General features: G+C 41.1%; 1 protein-coding gene across 9 annotated transcripts in view; it reads right to left on the reverse strand.

The window, feature by feature from the left end:
* TLN2 (talin 2) overlaps window positions 1–23644 on the reverse strand; it is a 130720-nt gene that overhangs the window by 24837 nt on the left and 82239 nt on the right. For all 9 annotated transcript variants that reach the window (XM_015638948.3, XM_019007931.2, XM_015638947.3 and 6 more), the window contains 18 exons: window positions 22754–22873; window positions 21714–21911; window positions 20319–20458; window positions 17538–17631; window positions 14528–14617; window positions 13299–13421; window positions 11926–12069; window positions 11626–11787; window positions 10396–10536; window positions 9104–9285; window positions 8539–8671; window positions 7005–7106; window positions 6103–6273; window positions 5370–5516; window positions 4428–4529; window positions 2984–3103; window positions 1368–1514; window positions 478–644 (listed from right to left, as the gene is read on the reverse strand). In XM_015638948.3, coding sequence (XP_015494434.1) covers window positions 478–644; window positions 1368–1514; window positions 2984–3103; window positions 4428–4529; window positions 5370–5516; window positions 6103–6273; window positions 7005–7106; window positions 8539–8671; window positions 9104–9285; window positions 10396–10536; window positions 11626–11787; window positions 11926–12069; window positions 13299–13421; window positions 14528–14617; window positions 17538–17631; window positions 20319–20458; window positions 21714–21911; window positions 22754–22873 — 2483 coding nt within the window. The remainder of the gene's footprint in view (window positions 1–477; window positions 645–1367; window positions 1515–2983; window positions 3104–4427; window positions 4530–5369; window positions 5517–6102; window positions 6274–7004; window positions 7107–8538; window positions 8672–9103; window positions 9286–10395; window positions 10537–11625; window positions 11788–11925; window positions 12070–13298; window positions 13422–14527; window positions 14618–17537; window positions 17632–20318; window positions 20459–21713; window positions 21912–22753; window positions 22874–23644) is intronic.

Below are 23644 nucleotides of genomic sequence, written 5' to 3' on the forward strand. Positions count from 1 at the left end.
CTTGAGAAGAAATAGATTGGGCAGTAGTATTGAAGAGCATTGTATTTCAATACTAAAAGAAAATCTGGCCATGCTATGAGAAAAGTACCAGATGTTGAACATCCATATTAATCAGCATATTGTAAGAAAAACTGAAGTAATCACAGGTGAGGAAGGTAGAAGGAAGAATGGCAACAGGAACAGAGAGTATGTTCTGGTCAGGGGTCCCCACCACCCTCCCACCCATATCCATGTTTTGGCATGTCAGGACAACAAATCCAAAGCAACATCTGGGTAAAAGAATAAATAATTTTGAACATGCAGTTCACAACCAAGTCAAGTCCCACATTTCCTATTTCTCCTCTCACTCCCCTGCCTCATTCAATTTCTTTAACAGGAATCCAAAAAGGTAAAAATTTTTCTCCATGTCCATTCCCTTCTGCCAGTTCCACTGTTCCCCTGTGCATGCTTTCTTCCATCTTTTTCAGCAACACTGACCTGTGATCTGCAAACGATTCATTGTTCTCAGCATTAAGGGTTCCAGCAGTAGCAAACATGATAGTGGTGTCCAGATCTGCAATTATCCCAGACACAGCACTGGCTGCAGTAATACAGGCTTGTGTGCCTTTGTTCCCTGCCTGGAGGGCAGATAAAACCAAAGACACCTAGAAACAACAAAAAGCAACAAACAGAAAGTTGGTCCTGTGAATTATTACCACTCTATCAGCTTTAACTTTACTTACAAGGTACTGTCTACCCCTGCCTTAAGGTGGATTGTCACTACTTCTGGGATACATCATGAAATTGGTACAGCTGAGAGCACATTAACACAGGCTGAACCAATTGGGTGAAATCTGAAAGCTGCTGGCACCAGTGCTTGTGTCCAACAATAGGAGAGAGATGCCATAAAAAAGCTTCAACAAAACTACCCAGGACATTTATTTGAAGGGGATGTTTCCAAGGAACAAGCAGCCTGACAGAGATTGAAGGTGCAGTTCTAGGCAGTTACTGTGACCCTCTCCTAAAAGGGGAGCAGATTGCAACATGAAACAACACGTCACTGAACAACCTCACAGTAACTGTGGCCAGGGAGTGCCTCACAAGGCACAAAAGCCATCTCACATCTTAGGATATTGGTTTGGACCAATCTCCCTCTGACAGGAGGTTGAAGTTTTATTTCAAGGCCTGAGGAAGGACAAATCATGGGCTAATCCAACACATGAAAACTGAATACTTGAAAGAAAATTAAGACCTTTGGGTAATTGAGACACTACTGCAGTACAATGCAAAGTTAAAAGAAACAGTTTCCTGAATCCAGTTTGACTGGTTTACTCCCAGTGGAAGCTTGGTAGACAAACATCAGGGGGTAAAAAGGAAAGCTATCTTACCTTTTCTGTGACAGCACGAGCACATTCTATCAACTCCCTTTTGGTGTAGCTGTCTGTAGGGCAAATCTGGAGAGCTCCAGCTTTTTGCACAAGAAAGATACACCCATGGCCAAGTTCCTGCACCCGAGTCTTGATCTGGAACCCAATCTGGATGGTAAAGAAGGCATAGGGAAAAAGGAAGGAAGAAGAAAGCAATTAAATAAATGTCATGCAGGTACACTGTGTCAACAGAAATGGAAACACTGTGTCTGGTCAATATTCCTCCCACCACTAAATCCTCTGCAAAGATCAGAAAAAAAGCACAGATGTAATTCCATCTACACATGAAACATAACCCTATAAAAGGCTCCCTGATGAAACAGGACAAGAATGACCCAGAGCCTGGGAAAGAGAAGGGGTAAGGCCAAACAGACATAACTAAAGCACACACAGCTTCACATTTACACAACACTACCACATGGTCCAGAACTGCCCTGTCAGTGTGAGCTCTACTCAAGGTATGTGCAACAGGTAAAAAGCACACAGTACTGTACATTGCTGAAACTGGGTCAAAAATTTGCATGTGGTTCTCTTTGCTTGGTTTTGAACCTTGCAGTCTTCACTCTCCAGAATCAACCACATCCATGTGGAGCACTGAATCCTGCTATTACTGCTTCTGATTTATTAATAATCCAAAGATGTGTGGTCCCTGTTTTAAAACATGATAGTTGTAGTTCCTGCATGTATGCCATCATTCCAGTGTGATTTGGGATTAATGCATGAGCAGGAATCACAGCCATTAGTATCACAAATGGAATTATTTTAACCTCAGGCACAAAGTAACATGCAGAAATGGTAATTCAATTTAACAATTCTGAACCAAGTGTAAGCCATTGCTTTTCACATAGCTACTGAGCACAAAACATTTATGTATGTGTATCAGCAGGATGTGTAAGCACAAGGTCAAAAACTCTTTAAAGGACTTTTATGTAGATAATCTGATACATCTGGAGAAGGTAAGAGATCCTCTGACCCCATTTGACAAAATTTGTCTATATTTCAGTAAGAAGAGAGGGATGAAAGACCTGTGCAGTTGTGCTCAGACAAGGTGCAGCAACTCCCACCACAGGTTAATGCAACTGAGGTGAACAGCCACCCTCCTCACTTAGCACAAGACAAGTAAGATGCTTCTCTCACATCACATTCCAACTCTGAGCTATGGAGGATGTCCTTCAACAAATGCCTGCATGAATCTCACTTTCAGGATAGGAAGTTATACTTAAAATCACTTACAGGCAAGATAAAAAAAGCATATACATATTTGTAACTTGTCATAACATGCAAGATTGAAGGAAAGCCACATAGTAACAAGTTAAAAGTTTTAAGAGTTTTCTTTGTATTTGCAAGTTGCCTGTAAGTGAAAGCCCCAAGTAATTTAGGAGGTTCTGTTGTGGTCAGTGGAATTATCCACTTTTATCCTGACCTGTTTCTTTCTAAAGCCAGACAGAGGTTTTGACAAAGGGTTTCTGTTCTTTGATGGGGCAATTCTGAAAACAAGGCTGTGTTCTTCACAGTAAAAGAACCCTCTTGTTAACACCACCGTGTACAGAGAATAAAGAGGTCTAAAAACTGCAGACCTCCTCTGGTTCTGCTGTAGCTGCAGCCATTCGGCCCTGGAGAGCCAAATGCCCATAGTCATTGGTCATTTGCGATGCAAGTCCGCCCAGCTCCTCCGGGTTAGTAACCGACTTAGTCATCTGAAACAAGAACACAGGCAAGAGAAAAAGAAAATTGACAGGCATGAGGATAACTTGTTAATACACCCCAGATTAGAAGCACACTCATCTGTTTTGGCCACGCTGATAAAATGGGGTAATCCACTTGCCATGGAAGGGACGTGTCTCCAGCAAGAATTCCAGAGGAAACTCAAGCAAACATGCTTTATTAGAGTCATGGCAACTGGGCAGCTGCTGCACATACAGAGGAATCAAAGAGCAGCAGTTAGAGCCAATACTTCACTCCCTTTGACACACAGGGGCCACTGGCCAGGTACAGTTATTCAGACTGGGAAGGAAAGTGGGGTTTGTGTGCCACAGCCACCTTATGTTGTCAAAGGTAAGCTAACCCCCATCAGCCTCAGCTGAGATGTGGAAGCATGGAAATGGAAAACATCTGAGGACCAATGCAAAACACATCTCAGATGAGGGAGCAGGATGGAGAAATACTCAGGATGACACAATGTCTCAGTAGAATGTCAGTACAAATAACTGAATTTCTCTTTAGTAAATTCCTATCCTTTAACAGAGATAGTTCTTCTGTCTCAAATTAATGTAAGTAAAAACAATGGAGGCCCATCCCTGGGACAAAACTAGCTTTAGACAAATTTCTACTTTTATAGATAGCAGAATCATGGACCTGTCTTGACTGCAAGAGCAATCAACTGTGGAAAATCCTGTCTGTAGCACTCGTGAACAGTCATCTCAACTCTCTCAACAACAAATCAGCAACCACAGTACTGCTCCAAGTGAAAACACATTATGCATTTCTGTGAAACACAAGTCAAGAAAAGCTCAATTCAACAGGTGTCACTTTTTTTTAAACCCAGGTGAGTCATAGAAAATAAAGGAAAGGACAGTGTTGGATATTAATCTGCATTCATTCATTGAGCATTATAGGGCTCTGAAAATACTGATGTTATTTCACTGGCTGCATGAAACAGTAAGTATGAGAGTATCCTGAAGTCATTGATAAACAAAAGGTGGCATTTCAGCCCAGTTAAATGGGCTGATGAAAAAGCATGTGGTTTTCCTTTATTTTTTTCTTAAAAATGAGACAAATAAAGAGCTTTTGTGCAGAAGAGCCACAATACAATTCAGTTCTCCTCCTGTAGAGGACCCCTCTATGATCACACCACTAAGATGCACGAGTTAAATCAGCAAAATCATCACTCCTTTTGCTCCATTACACCAAAAGAGAGAAGGTTATTGAAAATTTGATGATCAAAAGTGTCTCAGCACTGAGCAAATAATTCCACATTCCTTATGTACACAGAATTTGGACCTTGTTAAGGTAATTTCTTACCATTTCCTGTGCTGTAACAGCAATAGCTTTAGAATATTTCACCACAGTGGTCTGATAATCAACAAAAGTTCCTTTTGGATCTGGAGGTGTACCTTCATCCAGCTGCAAGACAAAAGGGAAAACACAGCATTAAAAAGTCACAATAGACAGCATACTGTAAAGGCAATGGTAAAATTGTATTATATATTCAATTCAATGATCTCCTCTCTCTCAAGATATGCAAGTGAAAATAGTGCACCAGGATGTACAGAGAAGCTCAGCAAATACCTGAGCCCAGGTTATAAGTGTGGAAGATACAGAGAACATACAGTGCAAGATTTTTGAGCATGAGGTCTGCTTCTCATGCAACATCAAACAATCTGCTCTTCTCAGCTAAGAGAGAAAGGAAAGTGCAACAGTTACAAACCAAAATGTTCATGCCAGAAGATTATGTAAAATTTCTTTATGTGCTAAAGTCTTAAATCTTTAAGTCAGGATAGGAAAAGCCAAATATTTGGACTGAACTCATGTACACTTTGCAACTATACATCTTCAGCAGAATGCATTACAAAGCACAGCAGAGCATTTCGGGCTTTGACATCATCTTCTCTGAAAGTAACTTGCTTCAAGGTTGGCCTGCTATTCATTTAAGAGACTAATATGAAAGATAAGGGAAAAAAAGGAAGCAAATATGAGAGGTCACTTGACCTAAGATAATAGTTAAATGCCAGAATATTACTGAACAAACTATTTTGTAGGAATTCTACTGACAGGTACCATGCAGGTTGTAAACATGTGCACCATGGCCCACATCAGTTTTATTTTACAATATGTAAAATCAAATCATCTTCAGGTTTCCTATGACAGCATTTCATGACTGACCACTGAATCACTACCAGTTTGTCCAAAGCTCTGCAATGTGGATCAGCTTTCAAGCACAAAGAATGCAATTTCTGTGCTCACCTTGGTCATTGCCTCTGCAATCGAGTCTACCATACCTCCAACCATGCCCACTTCACTTGCAGCTTCATTTAAAGTGACCATGATGTCATCTACAGCCTCCTTCATCAGCTGAGCAGCCTCAGTGATGGCATCATGAGTATGAGATGCCTGGAGGACACAGAATGAGAAAACCAAGATAGAGGATGCTCTCTCCAAAACAACACGTGAATCAGAAGCATGAGAAATTAAAACAGTAAAGGTGTTGAAAATAACACTTCTGGGCAAAAATGACAAGTAAAACACTGCAAAAAAGTGGACAGAACAGAACTTGTTAACTCCTACAAGGAGCCATGACACATGACACTTCCAGCCTCAGGTGCCACAGTCACTTTAAACATCCTCTAAAGATTGTGGCTCTCTGTAAGGTGCAAATCACACCTGAGTTATGAACAGTTGTGTGCTGCAGCAAGGGTCCCCATCCCATTGGGTCATGTACCAGACAAGCCCTGGTTTTTAACCACTTGCTCTCTGTGTGAGAGCCTAGATAGCTGCTCTCATACCCTGACTGTGTCCCCTGAGAGGATACTGTGAGAATCCTGTCTTGGAAAAATGTTTCCACTCTCAGGAGACATCAGAGAGCTGTCACTGACACTTTGACTGCAAACATACCCCTTGACTGTACAGCAGCTGTGTGCTGGGTTTTCTGCCAAACTTGCCTTCCTCTCTCACCCTTAATGCCACACAACCACCTTACCTTGGGGTTTCCTCCCCCTTCTTTGGCAGCATACAGTATCTGTAAGGCAGATTCTGCTAGAGTCTTGCTCTGGTCCAGCACAGTCATCTGTTGCTGATGATTCAGAGTCTTGGATGCCACACCAACTGCAGCTGAAACAAGGGGTTCGAAGTAACTCGCCAGCTGTGTTACCTAAGAAAGCCAGAACAGCCCCAGAAAGCCATTAACCACATTTCTCAGGTGAAAGTGAGAGAAAACACATTCCCTGTTTACCACTGAGATGTGGGTTAGCTCAAGGAGCACAGTGCTTCTGCACTGTACAGCACTGAGTCAGGATCATGTGGCCAGGGATTGTGCCTCCCCTCACTGTCCAACTCCTTTGCAAAGCCACACATCTCCTCCAGAAGCACACGGTGCCTTGAGCTGATATGTAACTGCTCAAGAGTGTCACAGGAGCCACATGGGCATCCCTGAAAACCATCTCCTCTGGGCAAGGGAGCAATCTCTCCATCTTTGTTGCCTCTATGCTTTTTACTCTCAAGGATATATCACAGGATGAGAACTTGCTATGTGAGAAACTTCTAAATCTTGCAAATAACCATTGCAAATATGCTTTTGGTACCTGCATTGTAACATTTGGGTTTTTTGACAGACATCTTATAAGCATGACCTTGACTCTACTTACACTCCATATAACAGAGGAAGACATTTACACAAAGCCCTAACCAAAAACCACAGTATCTTTCTGCTGGCCCAAAATGTATAAAGGTTTATTTGATCTTGGCTCTGGGTATTTGAAAATTCCATATTTTTTCTCCTTAAAAATGTTTTTTCTGCTCTCCCATAGGAAGAGGAACTGCTATGAAATTGGAGTCTTCCCTAACATTCAGCTGCCCAAGATTTCAAATGCCTTTTGAAAGTACCTTGTGCCCCAGCTGAGCTGCCTCTCCCCGAGCTGCAGTGGCTATGGGATCGATGAGGTGCCCAATTTCCTGTACAACTGATGTCAGCTGCTCCTGTAGAGCCTAAAAGAAAGAGAAGTAGTCAGTTGCTATCACAGCTGCTCTCTTATCCAGCTGTACCACACTTGACACCCTCAGACCAGCCAACATCCTCAAAGCTGTTCAAATCACCTGCTGTGGCAGAATGCAGAAATCCACACTGCTCGTTTTCCTCACCTATTTCTTCTCCCTACCCTCTTTCAACAACAGCAACCCTGTCATGGGCCTGCTCCTCCTAGGTTTGTATGACAAATCTGGGGAGAGAGTGCTGACCACACTCAGGGCTAGGTGTCCCTTCTCACTGCAATGTGATCAAGGCCTCCCTAACACCTCCAAGCTATTTTTGCCCTGACAAAGATTTAGTATCACTGCACCAATCAGAAAACTGTCAGGAGCACTGATTTAAGTGTGAAGAAACATTTTAAAAGGAGAAAATACAGTGCAAGAAAAGAACTCTGCTGCAAATTTTGAAGCTAGTGGGAGAAATCCACTGGCAAAGGAAAAATGTCATCTCTGAAGGACAGAGATGAGGAGTGACTTCCTGAATACAATCTGCAGGACAGGAGTAAACATTAAAAGCATATTAATGGCCTGGTCAAGATAAAAATACTGGCTTTTAATTCAGAGGCACTTAGTATCTTGGCAGCCATCAGGATTAAGGTCACTCACATGACAGGCAAAAGAAAAGAAATATTATTTTTGCACTTTGTTACATTCCTTTACCGCTTTATAAATAACTGCCATTTTTGGTAGAATTTACTTCAACCTGGTGAACGTGGTAACTTCATAATTTCAATAAAAATAAATTACAACATAACTTCATCAACAAAAATGAATTATGACATATTTCCTGCAATGACTTCTTTTGCAGAGATTCATTTGGTCTGACATGTTTCTGGTATGCAGTGTTACAGCCTGAAGAAACCACCCCAATAAACACATAATTTTAAGAAGCAACAGCATGAAAAGACAAATATCAAGATGAGAATCTCAGCACGAGTTGAGACGTGGAAGAGGGCAGAGAAGAAAGTGAACATATCCTCAGCTTCAAATTTCACTTATTAAAGGGCAAACTAGGCATTAAGAAAAAAGAACATTTACATTTATGTCACTGGACTTCTAGTAATAGACAAGCTTCAGAAACAAATATAGTATGAATCTTCAGAAACTAATCCTGGCTTCCACATGGCAAGACACCACAAAAACTCTATCAGTCTGTCATATCAGCATAGAAGTCAGAATAATATGGGGGTGGCAGTGAAAAATAACCACTTTCAGCCCTGCTGTTCCCTGGTGATTCTGGGATCTCTGGAGAAGTGATACACTTTGGTCTGAGTAGGACTTTGCCTAGAAAGGCCCCAGTAAGGCCACTTCTCCCCTCACTGGCAGTGGGTTGTGCTGTGACTGAGCAGCAGGGTGTCCAGCACTCTGTTTGTGCCTGTGCTCTCTGCCTCACCTCCACAGAGATGTCATCCCTGGTGGCCAGGCTCTGGCTGACAGCAGCGAGCGAGGCCTGCTCAATGTCCCTGATGCATCTGTTGATCCCATCGATGGAGAAATCACATTCTCTCTGTCCTGGGGCCTTGTCCCTGCAAGACAGAGACACTCAACTGAGCACAGTGGCAAGGAGCAGGGTCTTTCCTGAATGCACACAGGCCCACTTGAAAAAAAAATAAATAAATAAAGGTGTTTCCCATGTATTTCATGTTGGTACACAATCTACATGGAGGCAGTATTAGCTAGTGTTCATTTCCTACAGCATTCTTTATTACATTTACCTTGGAGTGAACTGGGGGTGGAACCAGAGCAGGAGAACAGAACACAAACACAGAACACCCTGTGCTGCAGGGTGCTGCAGTCATCAATTATAATTAAACATCCAGTGTAACTGTGGAGATATTGTGCATCACAGACTAATTTCCATCCGTGAAAAATAACACAATGGCCTGTGCTTTATGGCTTTATGTGCTAATGGCATTTTTGCTTTATGAAAAGTTGCTCAGTTACTACAAAAGACATACCTGATAGAGGTAATAAGACTCTTGATAGAATCTGACACTGTATGGGAATGCCCAGCTAGTACAGACCATGTAGGAGGGTCTTTGGGGTTGATAGCCAAAGAACGGGCAGTTTTGATCAATAAAGATGAGCTCTCCAACATTGTCTTAGCAGAAACCAGAATTGGCTCCTGTGCTCGAGATCCCTGTGGTCAGGAAGGCATAAAAACAGAAAGAACATTTAAATTATAATTGATTTGAGTTCATCCACACTTTCTGCTCCTAAAAGTATAATTAACAGCACTAAAATGGAATTATAATTTCCTCCTCTATATTCATAGATAGTCAACACAGAAATAAAACAAAAATAATCAATCCAACAGCTTTCTCTGAAACATACTTAAGAAATGTCTCTCAAGGTAAGAAATGCCTTTTCCAGCTGAGAAACAAGAGAAAACAATGACACTTGTCTGGTTGCAGATGACAGAAAAATCACTGAAAATACACTTTGTCACAAAAATTGTTACCATCAACACATATGCCCTTTCCCCAGTCAGACTACCAGCTCCAAGTGATGATTGATGACTCTTGTCTGGGTTATCACCTGTGTATCTCTTTTATTGCCAATAATCTGCTAAACCCAGGTACCACAGACTTGGAGGACACACTTGGATCTCAGTTACAGCCCCACAGATGTGAGACTGTAACAGGTACTGCATCATCTGATATTGCCATCTGGATCAGAGCCTGACAAAAGCAGGAAGCAGCCCTTGGAGGGCCAGTAGCAGCACATGACCTCTATTCCAAAGCTTCTACAAAGCTTTAGGGGTTTGCTTTTTTATCTCTTTTCCCTGTGAAAAAACCCCAAACCCAATGAATACTTTATTAATCTCTTCACATTCTATTCTGCTGTAGTTACACTGTTTGAGAACTTGTGGGCAAAAAGGAAAAAAACCCAGCAACACCCCTTTGATTCTTTTCAGAACTAACTAGGTTCCAATTGTTAAAACTGCTCTTGAGGGAAAAACAAAGGGGATATTTACTATTGTATTGCATAGAAGAATCCAGCTACTAAAACATGCAAATCACCTATGCTGTATGACTGCTAATAGCAGACTTGCAGCACTTACTGTAACCAAAATGTGCATCCTACTGGTAGAAAAGTCAAGGTCAGAGGTTAAAGAAAAGACAGCAGAATGCCCTGTGAATACCCAGAAACCCAATACTTGGGTATCTCTGCACTCACTCTCTTCCAACATGTGATTAATTCAACATTTTCAGCTTTCAGAGGATGGAAATGCAGTATCCTGCCTTACCTCAACGCTGATCTGTGCTGGGATGCTGACAAATTCTGGGTTTGAAGCAAATGCTGTCAAATTTTCCACAGCCTCTATTAAAGGTGCAGTGGCAATTCTGCACTTGTTGCGGTTTTCCTCTGAGAAATCTCCATCCAGTGCCTGGAAATCAAATTGAGCTCTCTCTGAATGGGTTTCTTCAGCAAAACTGAAGGAAAATGGTGTAAGTCTTCCTAGTTTTAAGCCACTGCGTGTTTATGATATTTGAAAGCTCCTCCACCAACAAGATTGATGCAAAGAATGGGATCTTTTAGGTGTGTGTTTCTTTCCTCAGCTTGTTACTGACTTTAAACTTTAAACTGCTGCAGGTTTTCTGTCACTGCAGTCCAATCAGTCTCTCAAATCTCTCTTCAATGAGACTCAAGTCTCTCAAGAGCCCCAGGACTGGAGAGGGTGGAAGGGGCTAACTCTCACCTTTTTGTGGTTTGTGAAGGTTGTTGTTTCCTATGGACTGATTGTTTTAGTTATTTCTGTTTTAAGCAAACCAGTAATATATTGCTCTCATTTTCACCCAAGCCAAATGATCTCTCTCACAATCTCAGAATAAACATTTCAGCTAATGAAATCAGATTAGATCACTTAATGGCTTCCAGAAGGGTTTGGAATTGTGAATTCTCCATGGCTTCACAAGTATTCTACTTGCATGAAAAATCCTACCCCCTACCAAATTACTGGCAGAAATCTGGAAAATAAAAGGTTACTATTAGCAGGAGACTACTAGCAACATAAATGGCTTCTGTTTGGTTCCCATTATTATTTATTTCCTTTTTTTTTTCCTCCTGTAGATAAGGTAAAGCTGTCAGAAATAGCTTCAAAAACCTCCATATACTGGAGAACTGAACACCATTAAAAACCTTCACATTCAGTTGTTTGTAGATTATTCTTATGGTGAAAGCTTATTAAATACATCCATCCTAAGGGGTTTCATACTGGATGGGCCAAGCTGCCTCTCCTAATATTAAAACTGCCCAATTTTTTTCATCTTGAATTCAGCAGTTACCCACTGAACACGTTTTCCAATTCAGATCTTCAAAAATTTTATTAGTGATTTTTTAAACAATGCATATCCAAGAAGGTAAAAAGATAATCCTAACTGTTCTGATTCTGTCTCAACAGGGGGGAAAAAAACCAAACAAGAAAACCCCAAAAATCACAAAGGAGGAAGGAAGCACAGTTAAGCAGCATTTGTACCTTGATAGTTTTAACCAGGTTAGCAGTGCTGTTTGCAACTTCCTTGGCAGACTGCACAAAGTGTCTCTTGGCAACAGGATTTGCTGTTTTGGACGAAGCGATGCGACAGGCGTTGCACAGAGCAGATGTGTGCTTGGCCACGATTGTGGCAGCTGATAAGACCTGGAAAAAGCAGCACAGAACAGGGATCATGTCAGAGGGGCGGGACAGGAACCACACTGCAGCTCTGCAGTGTCCCAAGGCTGGTCACACAGTCCTGTGGCCAGAAGGGGAGGTGTCCCTGCAGCCCTCTGGCATCACCTGTGACGGGCTGCTGGCGGGATCCACCAGGTTCTGACAGGCCATCTGGATCGCCTGGTTGGCACAGGCAAACTGGATTGGGTCAACAAGGCCCTGCTGTCCTGCCTGGCTGTTTGGATCTGAGATGCCCACCAGGTAAGCAGCCTAGAAAATAAGAAAAGAAGAAAACAAGCCTGTAAATCATGCTAAATCTGTCGAGGATCTCTGCTGGCCATATGTCATAGCACATGGTGTTCAGAGATTATTCAGAAATCATACTGTGAAACACAATTACCATTTATTTTCTGCAATACATCTCTACAGTCCACTGAAACCAAGAAAACATACCCTTCTGCTTGAGAAATTTAATTAATTGAAACAAAATGAACAGTCCACTGTTTAGATGGCTGCTATCCCTGGAAACATTACTTGTCACTTGTACAGCCAATGGTGAGAGCTTCAGTAGCTACAGGTACTGGCAGGTTATTTACTGTATTAGCCATGGTTGGAGACAGTGGGGGCTTTTGTCAAGACTACAGAAGTGATCCAGCAAAGGCACTGCTGCTGAGTGCAGGTCCCACCAGGCCTGCAGCTGCTGGTCTCACTGCAGCTCAAGGGTCTGATGGCCAACCTCACCCCCCCCTCTCAGTTATAAGTCTCATGCCTCTCAATAACCACAACTTAACTGAACCGTCACAATCATATATGAAATATTCCTCATATCTATTACAGATACAATTATCTGTCACCTTAATATGCCAGTAAGGCAACTCAGAGTTAGATGTGGAGGAGATTTAGTCCATTCCAAGGCACTACACATTTGGGGAAATCAAGAAGGTTTTCAGATGCAGAGTATGATCCCCCACAGCCAAATCCTTCACCAAGGTGACTGCATCAGCTCTTTATAGTTCACTCAGTTATCAGATCAGTGAAACCATAGAGATCAGACCCTAATTTGTTGCAGCAGCTTGAGAATTTTGGTTATTCTAAAAGTATCTGAACAGCTGAAACAGTTTTCTTCTTGGTTCCAATGGTGGAAATTTGTAGTGCTCTTAAGAACTTTTACAAACTAGAAGTTGATTCATTGTTTTTAACTATGGCTTTTTTGTTCATTTCTCTATGATGTAATAGTTCTGAGCTTGAGCTACAAACATGAATTCTATATGTGGCAGCTTTGCATTATCCTCAGCAAAGCTTCCTTCTAGAAGTTATTTCCCTTCCTTAGAAAATGTGTGTTATTGTGCTCTGCACAATTTCTGTGGACCTACACGGAACACACCATGAAATACAAAGTCATCACTTGTTTGACCACAGGGAAGTGAACTTCAGATTTACAAACCCAGAACACGAGCTTGATGAAAACTTAATTGCTTTACAGCCTTTCAGTCTCTTACCTGAGCTGCTGCCTCTGTGAGGCCACAAAGAGCCTTGGATGCAACTCCAACACATTCTCCAAAGACTAAAAGATCCCCAGTTTTTGCATTCTGGGAAATGCCCGCCATTGATTCTCCAAGAACCTCAGAAATTAAAAAACAAAGTTATCTTCCAAATATGCATCCCTACCACTTAGAGGCAAGCAATTGCTGGCCTTAAACCAATTTTGGGCCACACCCCCCCCTCCAGAGTTTTTAGATATCACCAAACTGAGCCCATTCCTCTGTGTGGTATGATGGATCAGACATGCACACTGACACTGGACTGCAGGGAACATAAGCACCACCACAGCTCAAATGATATGAGGGTATGGAATTAACTCTCGTTAGTTTTGCTGTCATCCATTAGTGCTCACAGCTAACCTGGCACTAGGTGCATTTCACAGACTGCAGAATATGACAGCCAGTCCTGCAGATGCTGTTGACACATCCAGGATCATCTGTCTTTGTAACCAAACTCACTGAAGCTGAGTGGAAATGAAACTGCACCTAGACTTCTGGAACCATCTCAGTGTCAGAATGCACGTGAATTCCCACATTACTGTCCCACTGAATTCAGTTCACTTGGGTTTAAAGTTCAAAATGAGCTCTGACTGCAGCAGAGCATTAGATGCAAGATAACACACATGCACTGGGTACTCTCTCTTTTAGAGAAGAAGGCACATGAGACAGTTCCAACACATCAGATAATAAGGACACCAAAAGCCAGCTTCAAAGAAAGATGTACAGCACTGTTGGATTAAAAATAATTGAAGAGGTTTCCCACAGGTTTTCTGATGTGCTGGGGTGTCTGGACTGCTCAGACATTTATCAAAGCTGTTCTGCACAGAACAAGACAATGGGGTTTCATTGCCAAGCCCTCCCATTCATGCTTTGGGCTGTTCTAACATAGCTGCAGTCAAAATACAGCACCCCAAAGTATGACATGCTGTCTAGTGCACAGGAGAAGCTTTCAGAGCATTGTGTACCAATCACTTCATTAAAAATTTCTTACTGAGGCAGCACACCTTCTGAGTGACCAAAACCTGAAATTAGCTGTAAGAGACGTATCTCCAGCAGAGTTTATCAAGGAGTCTAGCACACATTTTAGCTATAAATACTGACACCTCTAACCTTCAATATGCACGTGGAAACTTCTGAAAATCCAAACACACTCTATAACTGACACACAGGTAGGAAAAAGAAATTACCTTTGAGTTTTCCATTACACCCTCAATACAATCAAAATATGAGAGATCGCTCACAGGTTCATTTGGGTTGTCCAGCATTCCCTTAACTGTCTGAAATAATGAAAGAAACTGATTATTGACAGAGTCTGAAATACTGAGCTGAGGAGAACACACACCATCACACCTATCTGGCTTATCCCAGTGAAATCTTACATGTTTGTCTCTAGCAAGCAGCCAAAGCTACATAATCCCTGAGGGTGTGCCATGCAGAAAACTGCACCTGACAGGAACTGAGCTGTGGGAGCTCCATGTTTGTGCACCACAAATCTCTTGGAAATTCAGGTTTGCCTCATGTTTGTGATGATTGGTATATGGTCAGAGATGCTCAGCCTGACATGAGGCAATCTGGCTTTCTGTCAGGTGTCAACAGTGCAACACATGTTTTCAGTACTATTTTAAATTTCATAAACAAATTTAATGAAGTGATAAGAAAAACAGCTGCTGATTGTTGAGCACTGTCTGGAAACTCTAAGGGTTACTGAACTGAGCACACATCCACCACCTGCCTGCCCCCCTGCTGTGTCAACAGATTCCCTTAACAAAGGAAAATTTTCTGTCAGGAAACTACATATAGTTGGGTTTAATTTATTTTTCTGAGGTAATTCTGAGTCCTGAAAATAACAATGTGGCAATTTTTATTAACAATTATATAATTGTTATAATTATTATAATTATTGTTATAATTCTCTTCATTAAGAAGAATGAATGCAATTAGATAACAAAACTTGTAAAAAGCTGCAAAGTGCAAAAGGCTAATTCATAAACACATGTAATGTATATTTTTTTCAAATTTTAAGGAACACTATTTTACTGCCCAATATAATGCAGGAAAGACTTTTAGTCCTTCTGATGAAAGTGGAATCAATTAAGTAGAGAAAGATACTGGAAGCTGTATCTTGACATTTGCTTTCCACCTAAAGGAAATCAAGGCATGATTTTAAACACTGGGACTTTTCCTGTAACCCAGCTTCTAACTTTAAGATGTTAAGGAAACACCCACATACTGTGGTGGGCTTTTTTAACAGCTCACCTACTGCTTTGTAAAAGTTTGTCTTAAAGCCTTATAGCAGTTACAAAAGAGAAGGTGAAGGTGTCTAGAAAGCAATTTCCAGTTGTCTCTTCTGTGTGTCAGTTCTCACTGACATTGCAGCATGTCTTCGTGTTGTGCTCTATTAAATAACTTGGAAAGCAAACAAGGTTCCTGCTGCACTTACACTGCTTTGGAGACAGAGGCCCTCAGAACATAAGGAACAGAATGACAAAATACAAGCACAAACTTCCCTCTAACATACATTTGCAGTTGCTGCAAACCCCATGGTACTCTTTTCAGCTCCAATTCTGGGCAAGTTTGGCTACCTCATTGAAGGTTAGAGAATAAGGCTGTCTCTAAAACCAGTTTTCCAGGGTCTCCAAAGAACACCACAGAGACTATTGATAGTCTATCAAATTCATGCTGAGACACACTCTTTCTACAGAAACAATCATTTTTAATAGTTAAGAATCCCTGGAAAGACTAGGAATAATGTGTGATTACTTCAGGAAATGAAGGGAAGAGGCAAAATTTTAATCACTGTAAAGAGAAATTAAAAGTTAAGACGTCTTAAATTTCATTGGTTCCTCCAGTTACTTTGATGTGAGTCTCCAGTCTGATTTCAGGACTGCTTGCTTTTGCCTCTGTTTCCCTTTTCCCAGAAATGAATCTAATTCCATATATCCAGGCCTTTCTCACTAACTCTCTCTAGGAAGTTCAAGATGCTACAGATCTTCCTTCTGCCCTTTCCTGGCCCTGCTCACAATCCATGCCAGCATGTGCAATTCTGTGCTATTGGCACAGAACCCTCTGCAAGGGCTTTTTAAGGCTACATTTCTCCTCTAAGCTCTCCATTTTCTGTGGCTCCTTAGCTGGAAATTCACCTTTCACATCCCTGCCATTTCACAGATTTCTCCCCATTTCAGTCTCTCAGCAAGTCCTGAGAAATAGCACTTGATTCCTCCTGCCTGCTCCTTTACCTTACAGCCTGATTTCCTGGTTTCTATTTCTACTCTTTGGATTTGCTGCTGCTCCCTGTGACCAAGGAGACAACACTTATGAAGCTAAGAATTCAGAAGGACAAAGTGGCTCCTAGGGGAACTCCTGTAACATTTTGGGATAATAATCACGGACACACATACTAAGAAAACTCACAATATCCTGGAATGCCCTGCAATGACTTTTGTATCCTTGTGATACTAGATACTAAGGGCTAGAAATAAAACTAAAGGCTAGAAATAAAAAGTTTAATGGTATTTTATTGTTCTTGACACAGGCCAGTCACCTCTTGATGTTTTGACCTTGACAGAAAACAACAAAAATCTAGTTTAAATTAAAAGCTATTATTTCCTACTACTGGAAGTGGCCCTGTCTGTGATCAGTGGATGTCTTTCAACTGACCCATTATTTAGCCAGCCAAACCTTTCACTCAGGATGAAGAATGTGCCTTGCAAGAGCCTGTACTGGCATGCACATAGTATCAGTTTGATAGGGAAGGTAGAAACAAGGCATTAAAAATCTACACTAAGAAAGGTCAAGGTAGAAGATGGCAAACATCATCCTAAAGTGGGATGTCAGCAACAGCATCTTGCAAGTGGAAAAACCAAGATGTTGCAGCTCCCTCCAGTGCACTGGTGGTAGTAGAAATGTCCATCTTGTCATGATTCTTCCTTAAGTAAAAATAAGTATGAGTAATAGGGACTAAAGTGTATCTTTGGAGGGCAGGAAAGAGGAGATGGGAACAGGGTAGCAAATTTCATTCTGGCCCAACCTACAAGATGTTTACAATGGGTTCCATGCTCACCTTGTACACAGTTAAAATTCCTGACACAGATATCAAGTGAGAAGACAGTAACAGGAGCTATTCAGACAAAGAATATAAGGGAAACAAACATTTGGGGCCCACTTTTATTTATAAGAACTTTTGAAATATAATAATACCTCCAGTTCTCTGAGTGCATTATCACATTCCTTCTGCCCAGGAGCTTGTTGGGTGCACAGTGTGATGAGCTGGTTTATACTCTCAGTCACAGCTCTGGGGAGAGTAGGAGGAAAAAAGGTGGATTTTAAAGTTGAACTATTCCTCTTAGTAAAACTTTTGTCATTAACTGTATACTGCATAAAGATATAAAGCTTATATGGATCTTCTTGCACATGGCTGAGCCCAGCAGCCAAACTGGTGGCACCTCTGGGAAAACACTGGTGAGGAAGGACAGAACACATCTGGCTGCAGGCCAAGGCCAACATATTTCACTGGCACAGTGACACAGTGTAGCTGCTAAAAGGTATTTCAGCACTTCTCCAGGTCTGACATTAACTGAATCATTTCTCAACTACCACCCCAGAAGCCCTAAAGGATACAGAAAAATGTCTGGCATGGAAAAGTGTTTGAATGTAAATTATATGTTATTTACCTTTCTCTGACAAAGTCTTGTGTCTTGTCTGACATACTGTAATACACACAATCCTGCTGCTTTATGTCTCTATAGCCTTTTAGCAAATTGTTTTTTTCTCTTTAATTAATAACTGATATTCTCCCATAGGTTTATATCCACAGAGAACAAGTTTTGCAAAGGCATTATATTCCTGTGGGAGTTCACAGCTCTTGGACACAGGCTGAACCTGACATACAACAGTCAATATCTGTCTTTCTGAAGAATGCTTTAACAACAGGCAAAATTCATCATAACTACACATTTTACACTCATGACTAACAACCCAGAAAGCAGCACCTGGAAGAAGAGAAAATCAGTGAAATTGGAGTGCATGGAGAATATGCTTTCCTCTGTCCTTGGAAACTGAACTGCATTTTTATTACATTCCTTTTCAAAAAACAGGCACTTGATAACTTATCAGCAACATGATTACCTGGATGGATGGCATCCCACTGTCACAAAAGGAAACAGGATGTGTTTATTCCATTTAACATGTTCATGCTAAATTCCAGGGTAAAAAGAATGGAACTAACAGACATACTTGTTTAACTGAGACTCCTACCCTTTCCAGCAGCTTTAGTGTCCTTGTGAAGGACCTGGTGTTCACATGCTGAACATCAGTGATTTCTGTGCATCAAAAAAATATCATTGCATACAGACATAGGAATAAATAACAAAAATTGAAAGTTCTGTTCACTCCCAGAACTTCACACAAAAATATCTTGTCTGCTGTTGATTTTAATCTGAGACACAATTCATACTGAATCAGAAAATATCAGCAATTGAAGGGAGAGAATAATCAGCTTTATAGAGAAGGCTACATGGTCTCACAAATTTATTATTATACACCTCTCCCAGGAATCCATCCTGTGTACAAACATTACTCTGAAAACCATTTGGACACAGAGAAGCAGGAAGAACCAGGAAGGTGGCCCCTCAAACACCAATGCCAGTGTGGAGGAGGACTGCTAGGACTCTGAAGGCCACATCTGTTTTCATCAAATTCAACACACAAATACTTGGACCCTGCAGGGAGCTCAGCCAGCATTGCAGACCTGTCAGAGGTGGTTGAGAAAAATGCCTCCACAAGGAAGACAAAGCTACTGAAAAGCTGAAGTGTCTCTTACAGCTGGTGCAAATGGGGAAGAAAGCAAAACAACCTCCAGATTAATCACAGTACCACAGATGATGAGAGAAAGATAAAAAGAAAAGCTGTCTTATAATAAGGAAGCTGTGCCTCTTTTTTCATTTTCATGAGAAGAGATAAAGCAAAAATATTTGACCCTGATTGTATCATAGCAGGGAAAGAGAAGAGAGCCCTGGCAAGCTTGTCACAAGCCAGAACAGAGGATCTGCAGAGGGAAGTACAGTGTCTCCTCAGCACCCACAACACGACCTGGTGCAGTATTTATGTCACACAGGTACGTGGTGTCTGTGTAAGGTCTCACACATGCACACACACACAACAGTTAAAGGCTCAACCTGGCTCACCCCCCTTGCTCTATTACATACTTCCACAGAGGGAATACCAACCTGGCAGGAACTTAAAACTACCTGGATTTCACTGGGGTGAAATTCCTCTACACTCCAATCAGGACTGCTCCAAGCCTAAAGCAGAAATCCAGAGCAGTTTGATGCTGCAGCAGTAACAAAATCTCATGGGACTCCTTCACTTTTAAGCAGCCTGTCTTTGGTGATCTATAATTTTCATAGATGCTATTTATTTCCAGGGAGTTAGGAGAGATGTAATTTTTTTAAAACAAAATACAATGAAGTAAAGTAGCATAACTTTTTAAGAAGGTCTTTACTGAGGGAGTGGATTTATAATCCTTAAATTAAGGGTATGCTCCATTGATCTAGTCCTTTCAAGCATTCCTGATCATACACACTTGCACACTGTGATAGGTAGCTATGATTTTTAAGCACATTTTATCTAAGAATATTATTCAATTTCTTTTTTTTTCAGGGATTGAGAGGCTTAATGTTAGCTACTGCCTTGTCAGAACACAGACAGTGAGGAAACAGGACATAAAATACACTGGCTCCTTTCAGAAACCAGGCCAAGTCTTCAAATGCTGGTTCCTATTTCCACCAAGGCTAATAAGCTATACCAGTTGAGGAACTACTCCAACATAAGCAATTCTTCTCTGGCCAACTTCCACTTAAACAGAACTACAGGTTCCAACCATTCAGTTAATTGTCAGTAGAAGAAGAATATACAAGCACAATATAAATACCACAGAGAAAATCAGACATCCCAGGAAAACAGCAAGCAACACATCCTTACCTTGCTGCTGCTGCTAAGAGGTTCTTGGCGTTAGGAGCTCCAGGATCAACAGACAGAGACTTGGCAGCCAGTAACAGCTTGCTGGAAGCCATAGAGATGCTCTTGAGGTTACCTATGACTTGAATCTGGTCCTCTTTAGTCTGGAAAGCCACAGCAGCATAACATTAAGTAGAAACTTAGCAATCAAGAGAGTCTGCTGAAATCACACCATGGAAACCCAGATTGTTTATCCACCTGAAACCACTGACATATGTGAGCTCAGAGAAGGATGGCCCAAGCCCCTGTTCACCCAGACAGGTGCCTCTAGCTTCACTTACAGAACAGAAAAAGACCCTTACAACAAATAGCTTGGCTTCTAACAATGGTAGTATTCACAAATGAGCAAGGGAGAAACTTCACTACTTGTTGAACAATGCTTTTGTTGTTAAGACTCTTATGTGTCTCTGCCTGGCACAACTGCTTCACATTATTCAGTCAGTGCATGCTCTCTGTATTCTGGCATCCTTTGTGCAGCCCGCAGGCTCTCTAGCATCTAGCTGGGATTGCTCACATAAAAATATCCTCCAGAAAGTCATCTTTCCCAAGAAAATCATTTCTATAAGCTATTTCGGTCAACATTCTGACTTGGACATTCTGTTTCGTATTTGAAGCCATTGCTTGAAATGGGAAACCTGTATTTAAATACAGTTCCAGAAAAATATTGCACCTTCTCAGCAAACACCTGTGAATAAATTCTTCTGCCAATGATCAGTAGAAGTGAACCCATTTCTCCTAACAGTCTGTTCAGTTTTATCTAAAGAGGTTGCATATTATTAAATTAATATGAATAGTTTCTACTCTGTACTGACTAAATTCTACTTCCTTCCTACCCTGACATTTTACTAGTCACCAAAATTACCTGGTATTGCTTTTGTTCAGGCCAAATAACTACACACAGAAGGCCTTCTCTTTTAATAAGATGGTTAACATGCCCTGTGTCAGCAGGATAAGCAAATTCACAAGGGCCACAAGGTCATCAGCAGCTGGATTCTCATTTCAAGCACCCATCTGCAGGATCATTTCTACCTTTGCCTTCACTGAACTGCCTCAAACAAAACATTCTAAAGGTAGCAACCCTTTCCAGAAGCTGAGGTTCAGCACACCTTTATACCTTTGAAGCTCAAGCTACAGAGAGAAGTATGAAGTCATATTTCTGACTGGACACAAACAAATACCGACATCCTGTGGAAGATGCAAATGCTGAGTTCTCTTCTTTCCAGATAACCAGCTCCAGATGATTCCCTCACAACAAACATCTCACACCAGCATGCTGTGCTGCACTGTAATGCTACATAAACAGTGTACTGCACTGCCAGAGGTTATGGCCAAGATTATGCCTCAAGATAAAGATCTTACTTGTGCTTGGCCAGCCATTTCAATACCAGCATCAAGAAATTCATCAAAGTCATCACTGAATTTCCCAGAGGCTGCAGCCAGCTCCCCACTTTGGCCCCGTGTAGCATGGACAACTTCTCCAGCTGACTGATTCAGGTCTGCTGCTGCCTGGTTCAGTTCACTCTGAGCTTCTTGAAATGACTTAGAACTTGGAGGTAGCTGGAAGACACAAAGTTCAGTATTTTATTGTCCATCACATCACACCAGCCTTTCATGGCTGGAGAGTTCAACACACGCTGAGAATACCAAATGCAATGGAGTAGTGAGCTGGAACTATGGAACAGCTGTCAACCAGAAATCTGTCCAGCAGCTTCTGCTTCTTTCAAGAGACAGACAAGTCTGGAAGCTTTTCAAGGGACATGAGTCTTGGCAGCTCTTCAGAATTACTCTAAACTCTCTCTAGTAAACCAGTTTGATTAAAAAATCCTTGGTTTTATCAAAAGGCATTGCACAAACATGAAAATACAATTCCTGCTTCATTCACAGGATAGCAAGGTCAGTGATGGATGCAGAAAAAAACAGCTGTTCAAAACAGTATAAACTTCTGGCAAATTGCCACCACAAATAGTTTTTTTTGACATGAATGCAGTTAAAGAAACAAAATTCTACTCTTTACACAAAGTGACCAAACATTTTTTGACAGATCACAATGCTTCTTCAAGTAAAGTGAGGGCTTCTAGGTGGGAGATGAAGTATAATTTCCTAATTTTCATTTTCTTCAGAATGTTAATTCATAGTTGCCATTTTCAAAATCAAAATGTTAATACCAATCTATGACAACTTTAATACTGCCTTCACTAGTCACAGAAACATTTCACCTTGCCCATGAAACTACAAAAATGCTATTTCAGTCTATGTAGCAGCTGCCTAAAGGTGCATAAACATAGAGACAACTTACATGAAGTATACTCAGGGCACATTTACTAAATAACCATTTGACATGTGGGGAATCCAGATCTGCTGTTTTCTAAAATATATTTCCACATTAAAAGCCATCTTACCAAATCAACAAGGAGCTTCTTGCTGGATTCCCCAATACTCTTTAAGGCCACATCCACATCCTTTTGCCCAGGCAGACAATTCACACAGTTATTCAAGGAGTGAGACACTGCTTTTGCCACCTACAACACACAAGTGAACACATTCACATTGAGAGAGGCTTAAGTGCTCATTAACAGGAGGCACAGCCTCTACTCCATAGCCAGCAATTCCTACATTCTGACCCTTACAGGAACATTTTTGAGGCTTGCAGCTTTCTCAGTTTGCTGACCTGCAGTTTTTATTGAGGCTCATGCATGTCATAGGATAGTGTTGGAGGGCAACTGCTCCTGGAACTTGGGATAAAGGCTGCAGCACTGCAGATAAGGGAATGCCCCTTAAGTTATCTATATGCCAATCACAGAAATTTGTTGCATGCCACTTTGTAAAAAGTTCTGATTAAAACAAAAGGTATCTTCATAAGAAATTATTTACAATGCAGACCAATTCTAGAACTTTTCAAATCAGTAAAAAAATAACCTGTCACTCCTAAAGTATTCAAACATACTGATGCCACAGATGAAGAAAACATGCACTCACTTTTTGAATATAACATGGATATAGGTTTTCTATTTGAAAATTATAATTTCAATGGCTGTCTCCCTTTTGCAGGCAAGCAGCCTTCTCACATACATTGTGGGTAAAACCACAGAGCTGCATCTCTGTATATTTTTCTAAGAGATGACTAAAATACCATACTTTATAACATCTGCATGGTTTAACATAGGCATGATGTTACTGTCTGAGAGCTGTTGAAAAGAACAGAAAGATGACATACCTAGCAGCCTTATTTTCTGTCATTCTCTCTCCTTACTTAATGCTGATTTGGAGTAAATTCACCAGGTGTTTGACAA

The sequence above is a fragment of the Parus major genome, chromosome 10 (genome assembly GCF_001522545.3).
Source record: "Parus major isolate Abel chromosome 10, Parus_major1.1, whole genome shotgun sequence".
NCBI classification, from domain to species: Eukaryota; Metazoa; Chordata; class Aves; order Passeriformes; family Paridae; genus Parus; species Parus major.